Below are 22,660 nucleotides of genomic sequence, written 5' to 3'. Positions count from 1 at the left end.
TTTTTTTTTGTGGCAAAATTTTTTTTGTATCATACATTTTGTCCATTTTGTCCTCCAAGCCAAACTATATGAACATTTAAATTGTTTTTGAACTCTCGTGTATATGTATTATTAATATAGTACATATATTTGTAATATTCCATATATCTGTCCATCCTGTACTATATAAAAATATCCCATCACTTTATTTTATTTTATTTTATTTTGTTTTATTTTATTTTAATTGACTCCAGGGAAAACTGAAAGAAGTTTCCTAACTCTGTTTTTCTTTAAATTTTATTTTTCTCATTCATTCATTCGTTTTTTTCGTTTGTTTGTTTGTTTGTTTAACTTAGCTTCAGGGAAAACTGAGAAAAACTTTGTTCTTCTCTAAATTTTATTTTTCTCCTTTTTATTTATTTATTTATTTATTTACTTGCTTACATTTTTAATTGTTACCTGTCAACTATGTTACTCAGTAGTAACAGTTATATTGTTCATGCATATTGGTCAGTTATTTTTGTAAGATTAATAGGTAGCATGTTTTTAAAACCTTGTAATCTCAAAATTACTGTTAATATAATTATAATTTAAAACTTAGTATTAATTACTAAATTATATTATATTAGTTTATGTTTGGTATTATTATTATTATTATTAGACATAGTATATTACTATTATAGTTTGACTTTGGCAATGCCAGCTTTTTACCACTAGAGGGACATCATAGTTATTATCATCCTTTATTTGAACTGCTTGAACTGTTGAAGTAAAATGAACCAAAGTGCATTTGCTGACAAAGACATAACACTATTTATAAAGGGTTACAAAAATATGATATTAGTTATCTGGAAAATTATATATGACAGTCATAAAACTGTTGCCGACCCAAAGTCTCCTTTTATTCTGGGATTATTGACACTAAAGAATAAGTTCTTTGTATAAACAAATCAATAAACAAAAGCAGCCTCAGTGGAAAATGACTCACAACTTTTGTATATGAGATAAATACATGTGGGGCCACTCATCATATATCGTCTGCACACAGTCAACCATATTTTCAACTCTTCAAATGGGGTTTTTGAAGCAAAACCCTGTTTTTGGCAGCATTTTGTTGTCTTTTGGTTAGCTAATAAACCAACATGGTAGAAAACCCTTTTCCCAAGACATCAGTGCTCTCCCATGCCAGAGCAACGCTAAAGATTGCCATTATGACTTTCATGGCCTCGTGAACTTGATGAAGATACAGATGAAGCCGCACATTTACAGTAAATGATGTCTGATGAGAGCGCTCACGGGACACTGGTTGCCTTTTTGCTGTGCTAAACAATCCTAGCGATGACAGATGTGTGTAAGTGAGACTAAAAGAAATAGTGTAGATCTATTCTCAGGTTGGTTTATATGTCTGAGCTGTGGCCACTCGGCGGGATGAATAAGTCATTTCTGCCAGGGTTTAGGGTTTCGGATTTTGTGTCGGCGGCTTTTTATCTGGTATAGACTCTGAATATGAGTCAGGTCACATCTGACACCTTTCAAACATTAGAAATGGATTTATGAAGGGGTGTTCATGTGGGGTGAGGAGACAGAGTTGATAAATGGTGCACTGGTTTCACACAGATCTTGAGTTGTAATTGTCTGGAGGGTGATGCACATATGGAGGGATTCATGGGGGATGAAGCTCTCACGTGCCGGATGCCCACCCGTATCTGAGACACCCACTTCGTTTCGCTCAGAGAGACCCAGATGACATAGCAGCCGTGAATCTCTCAAGTGTGGTTTGTTGGTTTGGCTGACAATAAAAACATGTGAAAATATGGGAATTTTTGGGAATCTCCAAGTGCTGAGGGAAATATTGTGTTCGGGTTTATTGGTTTTTGACTGATTTGTATATAAGCGGAGTTATCAGTAGCTTGTAATTTCTGTGTTTTTATTGAGACACAGTAATTATCAAATTGAATTGTAAAAATAATTCGATTTTTACATTGTCTGAAAAAGATGTGAGGCTCTTGTCCATGCAAAAGTCAATAAGTGTTTTTAATTTAATTGAACAAAAGTGACATAATATTATGAAATATTTTTGTTTTAAATAAATGCTGTTTGTTTGAACTATCTATTCATCAAAGAATCCTGAAAAAAAAAAACATTAAGCAGCACGACTGTTTTCAACATTTATAATAATCAGAATGTTTCTTGAGCAGCAAATCAGCACACTGTATAAGAATAAGATGACTGTATAAGAGCTTTCGCATTAAAGGAATGAATTACATTTTAAAATATATTCAAATAGAAAATTGTAATGATATTTCACATTATTACTGTTTTTTTATTTTTACTTTTAGATAAAATAAATACAGTCTCGAAGACCTCTTTCAGAAACATTTAAGATATCTTGCTGACCCCAAACTTTTGAACGGTAGAGTATATGTAATATTAATATAGTATATATCCATCCATCCTGCACTATATAAACAATTTCATCACTGGAAGTCAAACGAATTACATTTTTATATAACTCCGCTTCAGAGAAAGCTGAAAGCTTCTATCATCCATCCATCCATCCATCCATCCATCGTTTTAAAAACTCTTGAGTTTAAAGCTCAAAACGAATCATTTGTTTCTGAATGGGACTGCACAGAAAAGTGCTTTGTTTTGATTCCCTAAAAAGAACCAGTTTATAAGATTCGGACTAAATCAGACTACTGTAACGCCAAGCCAGCAGAGGGAGCCCTCGCTCGAGTACTGACCGTGCTCCACTCCCTCTGCTTCCTCTGCTTTCACCGTACTTCATTCAACAACTCCGTGAAGTGTTTGAATATCCTCATGGTGGAAAGGACGTTTCGACACAGCTCATCAATCTGACCCAAGGTAATCGTTCCGCTGCTGAGTTTGCCATTGAATTCAGAACGCTCGCTGCCCAGAGTGGATGGAATGATGTCGCTTCAAAAGCTATGTTTCACAAAAGTCTCAACGGCGATCTTCAGGCAGAACTTGCATGCAAGGGTGGCGAGTCCTCCTTCTCCGATTTTGTCACACTCGCCATCAGGATTGATAACCTCATGAGACAAGCTCCTAAAAGGAATCGAAGAATGGCGTCACTGGCTTGAGGGAGCTCTTCATCCCTTCCAAGTGATTACAGACCATAAGAATCTTGAATATATAAAGAGTGCCAAGCGTCTTAACCCCCGGCAAGCCCGTTGGGCATTATTCTTCACACGCTTCAACTTTACTGTAACTTATCGGCCTGGCAGCAAGAATGGAAAAGCAGACGCTCTTTCCTGACACTATGACCTCTCCACAGAGCCTCACATCACCGGTCCCATTCTACCCAGCTCGATCATCCTAGCCCCAGTCTCCTGGGATATCATGGAAGAACTAAGAGAAGCACAACAACAAGACCCCTCACCCGCAAACACACCCCCAGGAAAGCATTATGTACCTCAAGCTTTAAGACTTCGAATCATGCAATGGGTTCACACTTCTCTCTGCTCCGGTCATCCTGGTATCTCTCGAACTCTCCAACTAGTACAGAACTCTTTCTGGTGGAGTAACATGGCACGAGACATCACCAACTATGTCAAGTCCTGTCAGATCTGTGCTCAGTCAAAAACCCCAAAGGAATTACCTTCAGGTCTACTCAAGCCATTACCGATTCCTCAACGACCATGGTCTCATCTGTCTATCGACTTCATCACTGACCTCCCACCATCCAATAATAACACTACTATACTGGTTATCATTGACCGTTTCTCGAAGTCCTGCCGTCTCATTCCACTACCCAAACTACCCACTGCCATGGAAACCGCTCAAACCCTCTTCCAACACATCTTTAGGATATATGGACTACCAGAGGACATAGTCAGTGACCGAGGTACCCAATTCACGTCTCAGGTCTGGAGGGCATTCTGCAATCAGTTGGATATCAACGTCAGTTTAACTTCAGGCTATCACCCACAAGCCAACGGACAAGTCGAACGACTCAACCAGGAAATAGGAAGGTATCTCCGAAGCTACTGCAGCCGTGAACAGCACAGAAGGTCTGAGTTCTTGCCATGGGTGGAATACGCCCAAAACTCTCTGACTCACTCCTCTACAGGTCTAACCCCCTTCCAGTGCGTCCTAGGATTCCAACCGCCTCTGTTCCCGTGGTCTGGCGAACCCTCCTCGGTTCCTGCAGTGGACGAAGGACAACCAAGCAAATTGTATCCATGTGCTTTCTTCTCCAGAAAACTAACCTCCGCTGAGCGCAACTATGACGTTGGAAATAAGGAACTACTCTCCATGAAAGCAGCGATCGAGCTTGACCTTTAATAAACTTCCGCTCATGGATTCTAACCAAACTCCAGCGTCTCTGTTACAACTACACTGGTCACGCTGTATGTTATTGCATGAGCCTTGTGAGGACAACTGAGGCAAGTGAGTCATTTCTGACAAATTAACCTATATAAATGGCTTCATTATAGTAAAGCATTTTATAATCCCTTCACATTAGCATAGAAGAAAGTAGTTTGCCTTTAAGAAGACTCTTGTTGATTATGCTGCGAATAATCCTGTTTTACATGATCCGTTTTTATGGCAAAGCTGTGGGTTATCATTTTGATCCGTTTCACTTTAACCCCTCAGATGACACATTCTTGGTGTTTTATAGATGTGGTGTGATCGCAGTGGATTAAGCGATCAGGGCACTGCTTTTGTTTGTGATGTAATGGCAGCCTGTCTTGGCAGCTGTCACCACTCTCTACTCTTCCCTGACGCCAAGAACTTTCTCCAGGATGCAGAGACACAACAGTTGCCCTGGTGACGGCGCAAACAAATAACAGAGATGCACCACTGTATCCAGTATATGCACAGTGTTTGTCAGGGATGCTGGAGATGATGGAACATGCTGGTGTAAATTACAGTAATCTTCAATCTTTCATATGAAGGAGGCTTGGCTGTGGCAACTATATGGTATCTTTGATACACTGATAAGAGGGGAAAAAAGTCCCTCATGAAAAATTATTGCTCTTATATGACTTTTACCACACACTTGCAGATGCATTACCTAATTGTGTGCAGTTGTGCCAAGACGATGCAAGCCGCAGCTCAATGATTGATTGTGTAGGCCACAGTGAGCCATTTATTAAAACTGAATGACGGCTGAAAAGATCCAGTGAGAGTATGATGTAACCCACAGACCCCTAGAGGATTTACAGTAGAGCGAAAACCTCAAACTATGATGTATTGTAAGAATGAACCCATAGACCTAACAACAAACATATCTAAAAATCAGATGTGTAACAAACAGTGAGTCACGTTTGAGTCCAGGCGTTGTGGATTTGAATGGTCTGTTTTGTAATCTTGCGATAATGTTATTCTACACACAATGCCCCTGTAAGTTTTATCTGAGAGTTTGTGTGCGTCTGTGTTCGTCGGATTTGTTTCTTGGTCCTCATATCAACAGTCAAGCATTTTTGCAGTCGAGCATGGTGTGTATGCCGGAGTTGCAGAATAAATGTAGGGGTTGTTGAATGAGTTATTGGCTTTTTGAGGTTTTTCTTTTACCTTTGCCATCAGGAGGTGCTGAATATGTCTGACAGTTGTATGAATGATTTTTTTAGGGCCAAGGTTTAAAAAAAAAAATGAAAGTCATTTGTTAATGTTTTGAAAAAAGTATCTTATGCTCACAAAGGCTGCATTTATTTGATACAGTAAGACAGTAAAACTACAGTGCACACAATACAGTAAAAATGTAATATTTTAAAATAGTATTGCAATTCAAGATAACTGTTTTCTATTTTAATATAATTTATTTATAATGTATAATCTATTCCTGTGATGCCAAAGCTGAATTTTTAGCATCATTACTCCAGGCTTCAGTGTCACATGATCCTTCAGAAATCATTCTAATATGCTGATTTGGTGCTCGAAAAAAAAAAAAAATTCTGATTGTTATTAATGTTAAAAGCAGTTGTTACTTTTTTTTTTTTGTTAACCATGATACTTTTTTTAGGATTCTTTGATGAATGCAAAGTAAAACAAAACAAAACAAAACAAAAAAACAACAACAGCATTTAGCTGAAACAGAAACTTTTGTGACAATGTAAAAATCTTTACTATTACTTTTGACCAATTTTGATCAATGTAATGCATACTTGCTAAGTAAAATAATTATATTTTTCATTAAAAAAAAAACCTTGATCTCAAACTTTTTGACTATAGTGTATAGTGTATTTATTTTGAAAAGCACAATAGAAAATATTGATTTTAATAAATAATATGATTAAATCATATATTGCTTTTATAAGTAAAAATTTCCAGATAATATTAAAATTTTGGGGCTTTAGTACAATGACAATGTAAATGTCAATTATTTAAACAATATATTGTCTTGATAAAATAACTTTTTCCTCCGTAACACAGTAAAAAACGTTTTAAAATAGCTGCATTTATATTTTAGGAAATGGTTCAGTGGATCATTGAATTTGGGGGGGCCTTGGCATCTAAAAGTTTGTAAACCTTTGCTTTAGTGAACTTTATCTGTTTGGAGTGATTAATCTCTTTTCTTTTCAATGTATTACTAAAGAATCGTCTGTATATATCAATTATAACTGACCACCAGGTGGCAATATTGTACATATCTGCTATGGATTTTAACAATCACTCATTCATAATATAACAAACTATTTTAACAATTGTGATTTGTACGTAAACTGATTAAGTCAATAAGTTAAGTCATTAATACAAGAGTGTGTGTCTCTGAAGTGTCAGCGCCTCAGAGTCTTCCAGTTCTCATCAACCTCGGCGTCGTGTGTAACTCCACTTAATTCCATCTTTCATTAACTCAAGATATAAACTTTGAAAGATCACTTATCATCGCCCACCATGAAATTTTTGCAGCGCGGGAGGCAGAAGTATTTTTAGAGAACGAAAGGGGCGACCTGGTTAAAATATAGTTAAAATATTGTTTTCATTACAAAGCATAACAAAAGTGCTTTTCCCACTCACTTCAAAGTGTTGTATGCATGTGAGGACTAAACCACAGCGCAGGAACGTAGCATTTTAGTCTTAATGAAATACAAATGCAGAAAGTGCGTAAAGTCTGAGACGTCTAGAGCTTCTCGACAGCGAATTCTGTCAATTACCCGGCTCAGATAATTACGAGCTAGAGATGGAAAATAAACCCATGGAGAACTTTGAAGTAAATCGGGAAACGTCATGTCTGCCTGCGTAGTCTGCTTTTATTATAGTTTACTGTGGTATGGCTGTGTGATTATGTAATTACTTCTTTAAAATCTTCTAAAATGTAAAAAAATAAATATATGTAACTTTTGGTTGGGATTCATGTAACAGTCTGAAGAACTTTATTCAATTAGGAGTTACAAATAGTGACTAACAACCTCAACATACACCACAATCATTTGTGCAGACTTTGATGCATTAAACTACATGGAAACTTTGTCTAGAACAAGCACACACACACTCTGGCCCATTGCTTTGGTTGGTGCGAACAATTACAGACAGAAATTCCTTGTCATCACGCCTGTCTTTGTTTGGATAACACTTTCCACCTCTTTCCAGGGGCTCAGCATCCCCGGCAGTTGATTTATTCCACACTGAAGGTATGCAGTGACACTACAGTAACGCGTGACTGTTGCAAACGCACACTCACATAGACGCCGTGCTCTTGTTTTGTCTGGATGTGTGCAGCCGCTGGTATTTTGCTTTTCAATGTTATCAAAATGTTTTGTGTGATATAAAGGTAGCATTTGTACGCTGCGTCTGAGGTAGATGAGGTATTCTAAGAGATTAAACAAAACTCTTTTGTAGTGTGACTCTCAATAGACAGCATGCTTATGCTGTAGGGCCCCAGGTTACATACAGACGCAAACGTTTATAGTTTTGGCTGACGACTGATGTTGCCCTTTTTGCATTGAGCATTTAGGTCTGTTCTAAAACCTAGTGAGCTGCTTACTGCATCTGCCTTTGAGGCTGGGTGTTAAGATCTGTTTATATACATGAAACAAAATTTGGTGTTATAGTCAATTTTTTACCTATTTTATGATTTCTTTTGTGATGTAATTGGAAGGACACAGATTTTTTGATGTAATACTTTTCAGTATTACACTATATTGAATATATTGGCATCATATCGGTTTTCAGATATTATTAGATTTATTTTTTTTATTTATCGGTATCATTCAATATTGGATATTTATGCATGCTCATTTCCTCTATTGTTACATGTAGATACATGTACCTTTGTCCTCACATTAAGATTAATTTTTTAAAAGTCATTTAATGTTCTAATTGCTCTGTTAAAAGTGCTCTGTTAAATGTCATTTCTCAAACAGATTGCATTCTGGGGTGGGTGGGGGGATTTGTGTCCCCCTCGGTCCGTTCACGATCGTGTTCCTCCGCGGGGCCCGGTGCAACCGCATCAGTTGCACTCCCCAAAGGACGGCCCTGTTTAGAATAATACTGTATTTTTTTAATGTTAGTGTGTATTTATAAACATTTCTCTTAGCATTGTCTGCCATCTCGAATTTTCTCACCTGTTTCATTGCTTATTGGGATTGTCTACTCTTTAAAGGATATATGCGATTCTGCGATTTAGTATTTGTGCAAAAGTACAAAAAGTAGGAGGCATCCCTATGCTTCCCTATGATGCTTACAATGCTGCCTATGGAGCCACCTCAGGTTTTTTTTTTTGTACAACACATTAAGTCAGCGAAGATAATGACCACTTTTTTCACTCTGTCCATCTGATTAAAGGATTTAAAATACATCAGACTAAATTGAGTGCATCGTTAACAAGATTATTTTCAAAGCCTCACCACCCTCTTTGTCTTACATTGTCGGCAGGCTCTAAATTCTCTGATAAGATTCAAGCAAATCACAATGAAATTTGTGTCTTCATGTCATGCTTTATTTTGCAGCTTTGCTGGATCGGCAGTCCTGGCAGATTTATTAAGGAATGGCAGTGTACCGTTTAAAGAGCCTGCAGACACCTTTGTTTCCCTCTGTGTCAGTTCTTTCCAAATGGAATAGAAGAAAAGCCCACTCTGCAGTCTCTTGCTTTACTATGGCAGGAGTTCAGATCCCTGTCAGGCCGATGAAGGACTATTCCAAGTCTGAAAGTCCACTTCTGGCTTGGGCATTGACACATTTGTGAAACAAGCAGCTTTAAGCCCACATAAAAGAAGAAATTAGCCAAAGCTCTGTGGGAAAACACTTACAAAAAGACTTCCAATGGAAGGCCAATTAATTAGGGTGGGTTTTTATGAGCACAGTTTCTTGCACACTGACCTCCTTATAGAAAATGCTCAGGGAACTTGCATTGATAATATGAGCCACTGATTTTTATAGTCTTTCCTATTCTTTGATAGAGTTTTGAGGTGGTAAGAGTGACTGTTATACACTCAAAAAAGGGCATACATTTAAGATGTATGTATCTGAATTGCTAATAAAATTCCAGTTCATTTGGATTATGCCGTTTTAACATAAACAAACAGTTAAACTTAATGTGATGCATATTTGTTAGTCATACATACATTTACAAAGATTGGTCTGCACTCTAAAAATGTTTTATTTGAGTTAAAGCAGGAAGAAAATACAACATTGATTTTATTTCCTGCTTTAACTCAAATAAAAAATAAAAAAAAGACTGCTGACCAATCTTTCTAAATTTTGAACATTATATAGGTCTTGGAACCTGAGAGACTGCAGTGAATGCATTGATTGGAGTCATACATAAATGAAATGAGTAAGATTTCTGTAATAGTACTAATAAACTGAGTATGTTTGATCAATCAATGTTTATTTATAGAGCACATTTAAACACAACCGAGGTTGACCAAAGTGCTTTACAATAAATAAAAACACAATGCAAATACAGGGAAAACAACACAGGCCCAAGGATTGATCCTTGCGGAACACCACAACCAAGAGGAATGATAGTAGATGAGTAATGCCCCAATCGAACAGTAAAACACCTATTTGACAAATAAGAATGAAACCACTGTAAGACTCCAGACATGACAGAAGAATGTTGTGGTCAACTAAATCAAATGCAGCACTTAGATCTAAGAGTACCAGAACCACGGGTTTCCCTGAATTTGTCGTGAGAAGTATGTCATTTATGAGTATTAAATACACAATGACCAGGTTTATATATTTGTCATCAACAAATGCAATTTTATTTAATCTCATACATTTGATCTAACTGAATATTGCTTGTTCCATAGTTATTATAAACATGTTTATACTTTTTAATACTTTTTCGTTGTTTTCACAATGAACAGATGTATGTTGATTCTAAGCAATTTGAAAAAAAAAGCATTTTGAAAATGATTGTTTTAAGTCAAATAAAATATGCAAATAGTTAATAAACTTTTTTGAGTGCGATAATCATACCATTATCTTTTTTTTATCTGTTTCATATTGTATGTACTATATGGCTGACAAATATGCATCACATTTTAAGAACAGGTTTATTAATTTGTTCATGTTAAAGCGGTGTAATCCAAATAAATTAACATTTATATATCAAATACATAAATCTTTATTTAGGCCTTATATTTCACAATATTACTGTTTTATGTATTTTTGATCACATAAATGCAGCCTTGGTGAGCATAAGGACCTTTTAAACCTTAAAAAAAAATCATACCAACCCCAAAAATTTCGATTAATTTTCTATGCAATTCAATTTGTAAGCAATTTAAATACATAAATCTTAAATCTAGACCTAAACATATTTATTAGAGTGTAGTTGCACTCTTTTTGCATCTATCTCTGTACTTCTCTCAAATGCTAAGTCTCAGCCAACTCACATCAGCATTAACAAAAACGCTGCCACATTGCCACAAGTGCCCCCCTCAGCGTTCAACCACACACCCCGCAGCCCAGTCTGAAAAGAGAGACTTTCCCACGATGGACAGCTGTGTTCTCCTGTACAATGCTGCGTGTGTGTATGAAGTGGCCTCTGGCTCTCTCTCTCAGCTGGATCAGACCTGCGATGATGAATGAGGCATGTAATATCACCACACTCGCTGGTATTTCACGAACAAGGCAGTGTCCGCATTCCCGTGCCAAGCAGATCTCCTTTTTACACAAACACATGCTTTCCGCGCTTGCACAAAGACTCATGGGAGAAATCTCGTGTTGACACCACGGAGCGTTCGCACACAAAAAGGTGCGTTTGGGGAGCTTTTAATTGTGACTGATAAGTTATTTCCCACCGGGCCCCTTCCCACATCAGCAGCTTGAACAAAAAGACGAGGCAATTGAGAGATGTAAAGTGAGTCGAGTAAGAGTTTCGTGGATGAATAGACCAAGTCTAATTCCTGCCATTAGCTACACTTACTTGTCTTACAAGGTGCTTTTTTTTCGGTGTGTCCTTCCACACGCTGTCAGCCGGCTGTGCGGTCTCAGTGAAAAGTGGTACGGTTGGTATATAACACCTACAGCCACAGGCACGGGTGGGAGGCGCTGGCCTCACGGAACACGGCTCACTTTACCCCGCTGCTCTGAGTTCTTGCTGGATCATAATGTTTATGATTGTGACATGAGAACGAAACTCCCTGTGAGAAACATGCTTTGTCAAAGTGGCATTATGAAACAGATTGTTCTGGCTTTGAAATCAGATTTGATGAGGCATGCCAAAGCCATTACACGCACATCTGACCATACATCTACTGAATAATATAACAACTACATTAAATTGCTACAAACTGTTAAATTGGTTTGCAGTATTACAATTCTGCTTGCTGTTAGTCTGCTTACATAGTTTTGTTATTCAGTTTCAAATATAAATATAAAAACATATGAAAATTTACATGAACTGTTCTCTATTTTAATATATTTTGAAATATAATTTATTCCTGTGATACCAAAGCTGTATTTTAGTCTACGTCTCTCTTACAGCACTCTCTTTGTCCATCACAAAATATAATAATTTGAACTTAAATCAATCATGTTCATTTATTACTTATTTGGTAGGCATCTGCCTTACGTCAGGGTCCTGTTGGCCTTGATTTAGCAATTATGACCACCTGATTATTATCCAGTACATAAACTGGTTTATGCTTGTATACACACATTAATATATGAATAATGTTAAAGCTTTAAGTAGAAGCAGCAAAGTACAACAGGTCTCTATAGCTTAAAAACCCAGTCAGCTCTGCTTATTCATATAATTGAGCTAAACTCTGGGAAATGACCCAGCTTTAACCCAGCGGCCCTGTTGCGTGTTGTAAAGGAACAGATGTAGTGTAAAGAGACGCACATCTCTCAGATCCAGCCCTCTGCACCTGTTATCTGGGCGCAGGCGAGCATGCTGTGAGCATATGCTGTGAGAGAGGCACCAGTGACCTCCCAGAGTATAGAGTTGCCCATCTCAGTGCTGTTAGCTTTGTTTATCTCTCTTCATGTATTTTCTCTCCTCTATTACTTCCACCTCTCAGTCGGTTTGTGATGCCAGTAATCAGTGAGTGTTACTGGAAACCCTAATAATATATAATATAAACTGCTTAAATCACCACGATTCAAACAGATTTGTTGAATAGATAGAGTTTTTGGTGTCGGTCTCCCTGTGTGGAACTTTTTAATTTAATTTAATTTAATTTAATTTAATTTAATTTTTTATTTATTATTATTATTTTTTTTTAGATAAGCTTGGCTAGTCTGTTGAGTTAACCCTGTTCTGTTTGCAGTCCATGTGACATTTATTAATATATAAAAAACATACTTAATATTGAAATATAAGGTTGATGCTTCAAGACTTGTCACCAAGACTTGTCACCAAAAAAAAAAAAAATCAGAAAGAGAAAAATATCAGAGAACTCAATGTATAAAACATTATTCAATTCAGTGAATTTTTATTTTCTCTGATTGATTTAATGATTTGTCTTTAATAATATTATTATTATTATTATTATTATTGCCGTTGTCATCATTATAAAGAAACAAATGAAATTATTAAAATGGTTACATATTAAATTTTACATGTTTTAATAATGATATAAACTATAATAATAATGATAATAATAATAATAAATAATAACAATAATGTTATGTTTTAATAATAGTAATATTAATAATAATTGTTGGTATTGTTATTATAATTATTATAAATATTTCAGTGTTATTTTAATGATAATGATGATTAAAATAACATTTAAATATAAAAATAATATAAAAGTGTGATTAATATTATTATAAAAAAATATTTTTAAAAAAAAAATGTATTTACACATACCTCATCAGGATCTTTGTGACTCCAAACAAAGGCAGTAAATTCCATCTGATCATAATCTGAGGGTTCAAATCATCAGCAGATTTTGATCTGTCTTTCTTTCTCTGTCTCTGTTTCTCTCAGAGGATCTGGATGACCTGCGAATGGAGGGGGTCACAGGCCTGTTGCCGTCTGGCAGTAAGTTCAGCCAGGGCCGCAGCTCCTACTGTTCAGAGCCCCAGGCCAAAGTCACTCTCAACATCTGCTCAAGGTGTGCAAGGTAAATATTTACACAGCTCAATATTTACCAACAGCTCTCTACTCAATGACTTCACCACACCAGTAAAGCTGCCCCTCAATCTGTGAGTGTCGCCACCTCTGCAAACCTCCATTTAACAAGTCAAGGGTAAACACAATGTGAAAAATGTCATCATCAATGTCATATATCTTAGTCAAGTCACGAGTCACATATTCTGACCTCTGTTTGCTGAGAGGCCACAACCGAACCCCTTTCAGCCGGATATGAGGGCCACACGCAGCATTCCAGCAATCTAGAGTCAAAGCTCTGAGAGCTAAAGGTGAATGAGTACAAGCTGAGGTAATGCACAACGTTCATCTTACTGAGGTGACTATGACGTGTGCAGTCATCTTAAATCTACGCATATGGGTGTTTCTTCAACTATGGGAACTTTTGGCCCTTTGAATTGTTAGAAAATGAACTTCATGCTCTCACTAGTTAAATTAATTTGTCCATGAACACTGATTAACTGTGACTGTTTTCTGTAAGTCATGACCATTTCCACCACTCTGTCATTTACAAAACATTTTAATTAGCATTCTGTTTCAGAAATAATAATTGTGGAATGGACATTGTTTTATATATATATATATATATATATATATATATGTAATGGTTGACTACTTTGTCTTGTTAAGGTAAATTTAACAGCTACAATTTTATGCATTCTAAATACACAGTTAAATATTTTCTCACTTTTTGCATAATTTGACACCTTGACTGGAAATAGAAATAATAAATAAAAAATATATAATACTATATAAATATATAAAATATAATAAAAATATATTCTATTTAAATAACATGTTTAGCATATATTTTTTTACACATTGTGTCTTATTATTCATAAATTTTAATGAAACTTAATTTAACTTTGTTTATGCACACAACCTTTACATTTTGGGGTTGGTATGTTTTTTTTCAAATTACAATTTAGAAGAAATGTTTTAATATATGAACAGTTTTATTTATTCCTATGATGACAAAGATGAATTTTCTGCAGCCATTATTCCAATCATTAGTGACACACGATTTAATGCATCCTTGCTGAATAAAATAAAATAAAATACAATTTGAATGTTTGAACGTTTGAATGTTAGTGTATATAAATAATTTTCACACATTGTGTTTATTTCTCTTTGTTTAGATAATCATATTTTAAACGTAATAATTATCGTATATTCATATTATTTACAGTTGTTTATAAAGAAGGCATTTAAAAAGTAGCAGAAATAAAGGAAAAACTTTAAAATGGTTCAAGACTGTTTTAATGTGACATTCATATGACAACAGCAACAAAAAATAATCTGTTATTTTATATTAAAAATTACCCCGGGCCATAAAAGTGTCAAAAGTTGAAGAAACACCCATCTATGGATGAGAGAAAGCATACATATCTTAAAAGCATTCTAGAAAACAGATAATCTTCATTATCACTTGTTTTCTGTTTTTATTTCCTGGTGTGTAGTTTGTGGCTGGGCAGTATGCTCACATTTCACACTGTTGGCTGTGATAGGGTGCCTCAGCGCTCATGTCCGATGCCAGGCTCTGATATGAAACAATCTGCTGGGTTCAATGGCTGCCATGCTCTTACATCCCCCCACATTTGTTTTGTTTGGCTCTTTCTTTTTTGCTTTTCATTTCTGCCCCATATCAGATTCACCACAGATACTTTAGGCATTCTTCAAAGTCTACGAGATGCTGAACACATCTTTGCACTTTTATCACACAATCACTGTTTGTTTGTGCACTGTTTATCACATTGATGTGGACGCTCATTTGTTTATATCACAGGTTAAAAGCACAGGATTGTGGATACGTCCCATCCCGGTTACATATTTGGATCAGAGCTTGGGTTTCTTGCATTGATCTTTTTTTGTCAGTGAAGGCCGTTTCATGAACACAGCATTCTTTTGAATCTGAAAACCTGAAGAGTTCATCTGAATAATTCATTCATGAATCGGATTGAATCAGTCCAAGTGATTCTCTAACTGATCCTATAAGTGTCTGTTTGTACATCTGGAAGCTCTTCATATACAGTAGACTTGCCAAACAGCAGCAGCTATATAATGTGAGGAAACTGATGCCCATCTCTCTCTCTCTCTCTCTCTCTCTCTCTGTTTTCTTCTCTGTTTCTTTGCCCGGGCATGTGGCTACTTGGAAGACCCAGGCAGCATTTTTCACATTTTCTAAGGCTCAGACTTAGGAATCCTTTTATCTGGACATTTGTTATCTCAAGTGGTCAATGAGTGAAGAACACAGTACTTAACAGCAGTCCGGAAAGTCTGGATGTTAGACACCGTTAAAACATGTAATATTATACTTACGCCCGTCAAGTTCATTCAGTGGATTCACTGATTTATTGGTGGTGTCTATATGGGCAATAATCTGAACGCCAATTTTATTCTAAAGTAAGAAAATTCTAAGAAATACACTACCATTTAAAAGTGTTTAATATTTTTTTTAAAAGTCTCTTATGTTCACCAAGGCAGCATTTGTTTAAATACAGTATTTATTTTATACAGTAAAAACAGTATTGTGAACATTTTTAAATACAATTTTCTGTTTTCATTTGTTTAAAATATATATCTGTGAATTCTAGGGCTGCCCCCTAATAGTCGACTAATCGTTAGTCGATGAGGCTTGGTCAACCAAAATTGTATTAGTCGCTTAGTCGCAGAAAAAAAAAATCCACATGCGAAGTCACGCAGTCTGTCGGGCACGACATCCAAACACTTGCCTATCAATCATCTACCTCAAATATGGCTTATCATCTGATATATGTAAGTATTAGCAACTTTACATGGCCACTCACTCTAATGTTAACCTAGAGAAATGTGCGCTATATTCAAGTGTCTGTGTGGAGTGTGGAAGCTGAACAGTATAGCGCGCTCACTGCAGCACAGATGGAAGCGCCGGTGCAATCACTTACTCCTAAAATACTCCGTCATTTTTACTCATACAGATAAGAATAGTACATCTTTCGAATCTGTAAAGAGTCTACGTTTATTTGTGTGCACTCACAACAATAACAACAAAACATTGCGCTTTTGTAAAATAATGAAAGCATGCGTGTGCTTGATCGCTTATTAGGCTATGTAGGCAATTACAATTAAATTTAAATGGTTTATTAATAAACGTGCAAATAGTCGACTAATTCATAAAATTAATGACTACTAGTCGACCAGAAAAATTCTTAGTCGAGGGCAGCCCTAATTCAAAGCTGAATTTTCAGCAGACATTACTCTGGGATCTCTCAATAAACTGATATTTATTCCTTATCTGCCCGTGTCTGTCCTCTTCATGTGATGGATGAGGTGGTAGACTACAGCCACACATGCTTAGGAAACAGCTCATCTGGAAGTAGCACAATCGCTCTCCGATTTCATCTGCTCCTTAAATTGGCAACAGATATGGCACTTTTATATTACGTATAGGGTACATGAATGAAAAAGTGCATCTGATCCATTGCAGGACATGAGTGGGTACTATAAAATGCAATATGTTATAAAGTACATCTTTCGAATCTGTAAAGAGTCTACGTTTATTTGTGTGCACTCACAACAATAACAACAAAACATTGCGCTTTTGTAAAATAATGAAAGCAAACATGATGCGCTTTCTGCCGTCTCTATTCTCAAGTTCTGTGAACTTGAGCGCGAGCTCCGTGTATATATCTTTGCCTTACAGACATTAAAAATATATCTATAGGGGTGAAATGTCTACTTTCAAATGAACCAATTCAAATGAAAGTGAAGTGACATGTGGCCAAGTATGGTGACCCATACTTGGAATTAGTGCTCTGCATTTAACCCATTCAAAGTGTACACACACAGCAGTGAACACACACACACACAGTGAACACACCCGGAGCAGTGGGCAGCCATTTTTGCTGCGGCGCCTGGGGAGCAGTTGGGGGTTCGGTGCCTTGCTCAAGGGCACCTCAGTCGTGGTATTGAAGGTGGGAGAGAGCGCCGTACATTCACTCCCCCCACCTGCAATCCCTGCCGGTACGAGACTCGAACCCGCAACCTTTGGGTTACGAGTCCGTCTCTCTAACCATTAGGCCACGACTTCACCCTAAATGGAAAACAAATATTCTTCGATTATGTAATCCGAATGAAACATGCATACAGGCGCATCCACTACTGCGGAGATGACGAGTCAGTGTCGCCGACTTCATCATCTTACTTAAGCCGAAAACAAAGAAAGCACTAGTTTATCAAATTATTAAAATGTTAATACAGTCTCCTTACTGTTTTTCCCTGACCCATTCATAATCATTACTTCTGCTCGTGCGCTGTGGCAAGCTTTATGCGTGTGCTTGATCGCTTATTAGGCTATGTAGGCAATTACAATTAAATTTAAATGGTTTATTAATAAACGTGCAAATAGTCGACTAATTCATAAAATTAATGACTACTAGTCGACCAGAAAAATTCTTAGTCGAGGGCAGCCCTAATTCAAAGCTGAATTTTCAGCAGACATTACTCTGGGATCTCTCAATAAACTGATATTTATTCCTTATCTGCCCGTGTCTGTCCTCTTCATGTGATGGATGAGGTGGTAGACTACAGCCACACATGCTTAGGAAACAGCTCATCTGGAAGTAGCACAATCGCTCTCCGATTTCATCTGCTCCTTAAATTGGCAACAGATATGACACTTTTATATTACGTATAGGGTACATGAATGAAAAAGTGCATCTGATCCATTGCAGGACATGAGTGGGTACTATAAAATGCAATATGTTATAATTGTTTATAAAGCACAGAGTAGCCTTTTAAAGCAAACCTGAGCCACAGCTGCCAAAAGCATCCGAGATCCGACCCCTCTCTGCTATTATGGGGGGACTGACCCGATCAAGCACAGCTGTGTGAGTCATGCACCATCATTATTTTAATTATTCATTCCAAAAATTATGCTGTATGAAAAGGAACTGCCTCAGATGGTGGGCTAGGTCAGATCTGGTTTTTCTTAGTGGCTTCTGAACGTATGAGAGAGAATGAGGGAGAAAGTTGTAGGTGGATTTGATATATGGATAGACGGAGAGAAAAATAAAGTCGCAGTAGCTGCAGTGAAACAGCAAGGCAGGTAAAGCGGTAAAAAGAGAAGGAGTTGTTTTCTTTTGTGATGATCATGCTTATTAGCTGCCCTGATTGCTTACGGGAAAAGGCACGCAATGGCAGCGCCGAGAAATGTGAAATGAATCAAGCCTGTCATTTGCTAAGTACAGCATTTGGTGATTTACAGTTCTGAAGTGAAATCGCTCCAAAATAACAGTTTGCGAATACAGCATTGTTGAAGAATAAGGTATGACAATTACACTGCTGTAGGTCTTCATTTTCCACTCTAGGAAATTTGTGAGACTGGAACGTTTTAATTGGATGCACCTACTTAAATCACCTGGAATGATCCTGGCCACACAAAATATATATATACAGTATATACTGTATATTTTTAAGCATACTGATTTTCACTGCCTTAAAGGAATAGTTCACTCAAATATAAAGGTTTGCTGAACATTTACTCCAAGATGTAGATTAGTTGTGTCCTCATCAGAACAGATTTGGAGAAATTTAGCTATACAACACTTGCTCACCAATGGAGTGAATGGAATATATAATATAATCCTAAACATTGTAGAATTCTTTGATGAATAGAAAGTTAAATGAATACCATTTATTTCAAATTTAAATCTTTTGTAACATAATACTTTACTTTTTATCAATTTATTGCAGCCTACATAATAAAAGTATAATTTTTTTTTTCTAACTCTTACTAACCCCAAACTTGTGGATGGTAATGTGGTTTCCACAAAAAATATTAGACTGTACAACTGTTTTCAACAAGAAATCATAAGGAAAAAAGTTATTTTCATTTGTAATAATATTTCTGTATATATTGCTATATTGCTGTATTTTGGGCTAAATAAATGTAGCCTGAGACTTCTTCCAAAAACATTCAGAAACCTTAATTTAATTTTATTAACCCTATGCATAATGTATATATATTTATTTATTAAGTGCAAGAAGCCAAACTTTTTTAATGCAAACAAACAAATAAATAGATAAATAAATAAATATTACATTATACATTTTTTAATTATTTAAATGTTTTTTTCTTTGCATTTTTTCCTTGCATTTTTAAAATCTTTTTTACAATATATATATTAGAGTTGGGGTACTCGGACTCATACTCGGACTAAGTTCTCTTATGAATGGATGCCGTCAGAATGAGAGTCCAAACAGCTGATAAAAACATAACAAAATTCCACAAGTAATCCACACAACTCCAGTCCATCAGTAAACATCTTGTGGAGCAAAAAGCTGTGTGTTTGTAAAAAATAAAAAAAATACATCAAGGCATTTTAAATGTAAACAGTCACGTCTGGCCAAAATACCAGTCCATAATCCAAACGCATCCTCCAGTGAAAAAGCCAATTTCCTGTTGTCCTTTCACATCAAATCCACCATATTTGTTTTTGTTTTGGACTGTTTGTGCTTGTAAATGGTGCTTTTTTCTGTGCATATTTCTCTACTGATTCAGACAAAATTACCTTTTCACTGGAGAAAGCAATATTATGGATAGAGCAGTGGTTTGAAGTTAAAATTATGGATTTTTAAAATAAAAACATACTGCTTTTTGCTTCATAAAGCATTAACTGATGGACTGGAGTCATGTGGATTACTTGTGGATTACCGTGATGCTTTTATCAGCTATTCAACTCATTCTGACCCCACCCATTCACTGCAGAGGATCCATTGGTGAGCATGTGATATAATGCTAACTTTGTTTACATACAGTATGTTCTGGTTAAGAAACAAACTCATCTATATCTTGGATGGCATGAGAATGACTATATTTTAACTAAATTTTTATTTTTGTGTGAAGTATTCCTTCACTTTTTTAACGTTAGTTAGTGTGTAATGTTGCTGTTTGAGCATAAACAATATCTGCAAAGTTACGAAGCTGAAAGTTCAATGCAAACGGAGATATCGTCTTTTAAAATTCAAAAACTGCTGGTAGGGACTATAACAAATTACTTCCCCATTCTGACCCCACCCATTCACTGCAGAGGATCCATTGGTGAGCATGTGATATAATGCTAACTTTGTTTACATACAGTATGTTCTGGTTAAGAAACAAACTCATCTATATCTTGGATGGCATGAGAATGACTATATTTTAACTAAATTTTTATTTTTGTGTGAAGTATTCCTTTTAGGATCATGGTAGTACAGTATATATAGTAAGATGGCCATAAAGAGATAATTCACCTGAAAATGACAACTTTGTTGCCTTTCTTTCTTTCCTAGACCACAAAAGGAAATGTTCATGCTATCAAGCTCCGAAAAATGACAAAAAAAAAAGGCCCATTAAAAATATCGGCTTTTGAGATTGAGTAAATGATGAGCATATTTTTGGATGAACTGTTCCTTTAAGAACAAGCCCTCTTTAGACAAGCTCCTAATCCCAGCATCCTCTGAGATAGGACATCATAAATGATGGGTGTTTGAGACAGCTGCACAGTTTGGCGATTAGTAGATTGCTGTCAGCTCTTAAGCGTTCCCCTATGTTACACTCTGTCTACATTCCAGCCTGCCCATATCCTCATCCTCCCCTGATAGTGATAAGACAAATAGACTGCTTTGGCACGGTCTCATCACCTTTTATGAATAGAGACTCACTGTCTCCACTTGTTCTCATCCAGCAAAGACACTGGGTAAAAATAGAGATTTTATTTGATACTGATCCATTACACAGAGTTCTTTCATAGCCTCAGCAGAGAGTTTAATCAGAGCCCATCGCCTATTTCTGAGGGCGGAGCTTCATAAAAGCAGGAAATGATCAGCGCATTTCTCATAGAAGGGACAAAGCGGTATGGAATAAAGGTAAATTATGTGAAAAAGAACATGATAGTATTTTCACTGTTATCTTCCACAGCTATCATAACTGTGGGGAGAAATGCAAGCCACTTATTTGAAATTAAAACCTTTTATGCTCAATTTTTGTATTTTTTAGGCTTCAAGGGGACAGCCTAACTGCAAGGCCTGAAGAGGAACCAGCACCCCATGTCCCAGAGCAAGCTGTGCCAGAAATACCTTGTAAGCACCTACAGTCATCACTTAAATTAATGGGGCATGGGATAGCATTTATGTATGGGATATAAAGTCGTGAAAAAGAATGTTTTTTTTTTTTAAACGAAGCATTAACACATGTTAGACTGCACCCCATAAACACAATCAAGCCTAGAAAAAAAAACAGTGAACCACCCCTTTAAGTTCTGTTATTGCTACACACTTACACAAAACTTTATGTCAAAATGCCCGTCTTGGAGACTATTCATGTAAATGCAGTAGGTTTTGTCTTAAGTGAACTTGAACAGTTGGGAGAAATACATATGTGTCAAAATATTTGATCTATGCGTCAGATCTTAAAGCAACAGCGTAAACCTGCAGCCGCCGACTGCGTCATAAATGTTAATCAAACAAAATTATTTTTGAAAAATATTTTTGTATTTTTGAGTAATATATTTATTTATCATTTAGCTTGTATGTAATACTTGGAGTGTTTACTTGCCTTCAGTAAGTGAGAATGTTTTATTACATTAGTTTATTATTTTTTGCTTTTGTATTAGTGGCAGTTTCTAGCTTCAAATAAAAATCTTTTTTCTAACATCTTTGCGGCAATAGTTTTTATGGATCCAAAATCACCTTGAGTTTGCATTATTTTTTTAATAATTCAACGGCCTGTCATCAATTATTCCTTACATAATGTAATTTATTGTAATTAATGTAACTATAAATGCATTCAAAAATAAAATAGGTGTGAGTTGCCTTTGACTTATGGAAAGTATATGTAGGGCTTTTATACACAGTGTGTGCCATTGTACAGACCAGGTTTATCCCTCACAGCCTCATTTTCATCCAAGAAAAAAATCTAAATGCCCTGTTTAAGGGATCCGTGTAGTTTGGCGTCCATTCATTTTTCGTTTTTCATTTTTTTTAACCCAGAAATTAAAATGCAGTTTCTTCTTTAATGGTTCAAACACTGATGAATAGAATAAGCAGACACAAACTAATTTTGATTATTCAAAATTCATATTTCATAAAAAATCGTAAAAATGCAATAAAGCTTGTTTTTTATTGAGATAAAAGGTGCATTTT

The 22,660-nt window shown here is 36.1% G+C and overlaps 1 protein-coding gene across 1 annotated transcript in view; it reads left to right on the top strand.

The window, feature by feature from the left end:
• cunh8orf34 (chromosome unknown C8orf34 homolog) overlaps positions 1-22,660 on the top strand; it is a 100,517-nt gene that overhangs the window by 47,674 nt on the left and 30,183 nt on the right. Inside the window, exons 8-9 of the mRNA XM_016553585.1 lie at positions 13,337-13,472; positions 21,516-21,598. Coding sequence (XP_016409071.1) covers positions 13,337-13,472; positions 21,516-21,598 — 219 coding nt within the window. The remainder of the gene's footprint in view (positions 1-13,336; positions 13,473-21,515; positions 21,599-22,660) is intronic.

Source organism: Sinocyclocheilus rhinocerous, unplaced genomic scaffold (genome assembly GCF_001515625.1).
Source record: "Sinocyclocheilus rhinocerous isolate Xijiao unplaced genomic scaffold, SAMN03320098_v1.1 scaffold2000, whole genome shotgun sequence".
In the NCBI taxonomy this organism is placed as follows: Eukaryota; Metazoa; Chordata; class Actinopteri; order Cypriniformes; family Cyprinidae; genus Sinocyclocheilus; species Sinocyclocheilus rhinocerous.
Note: the sequence above shows the minus strand (reverse complement) of the source record. Positions and strands in the feature narration are given on the sequence as shown.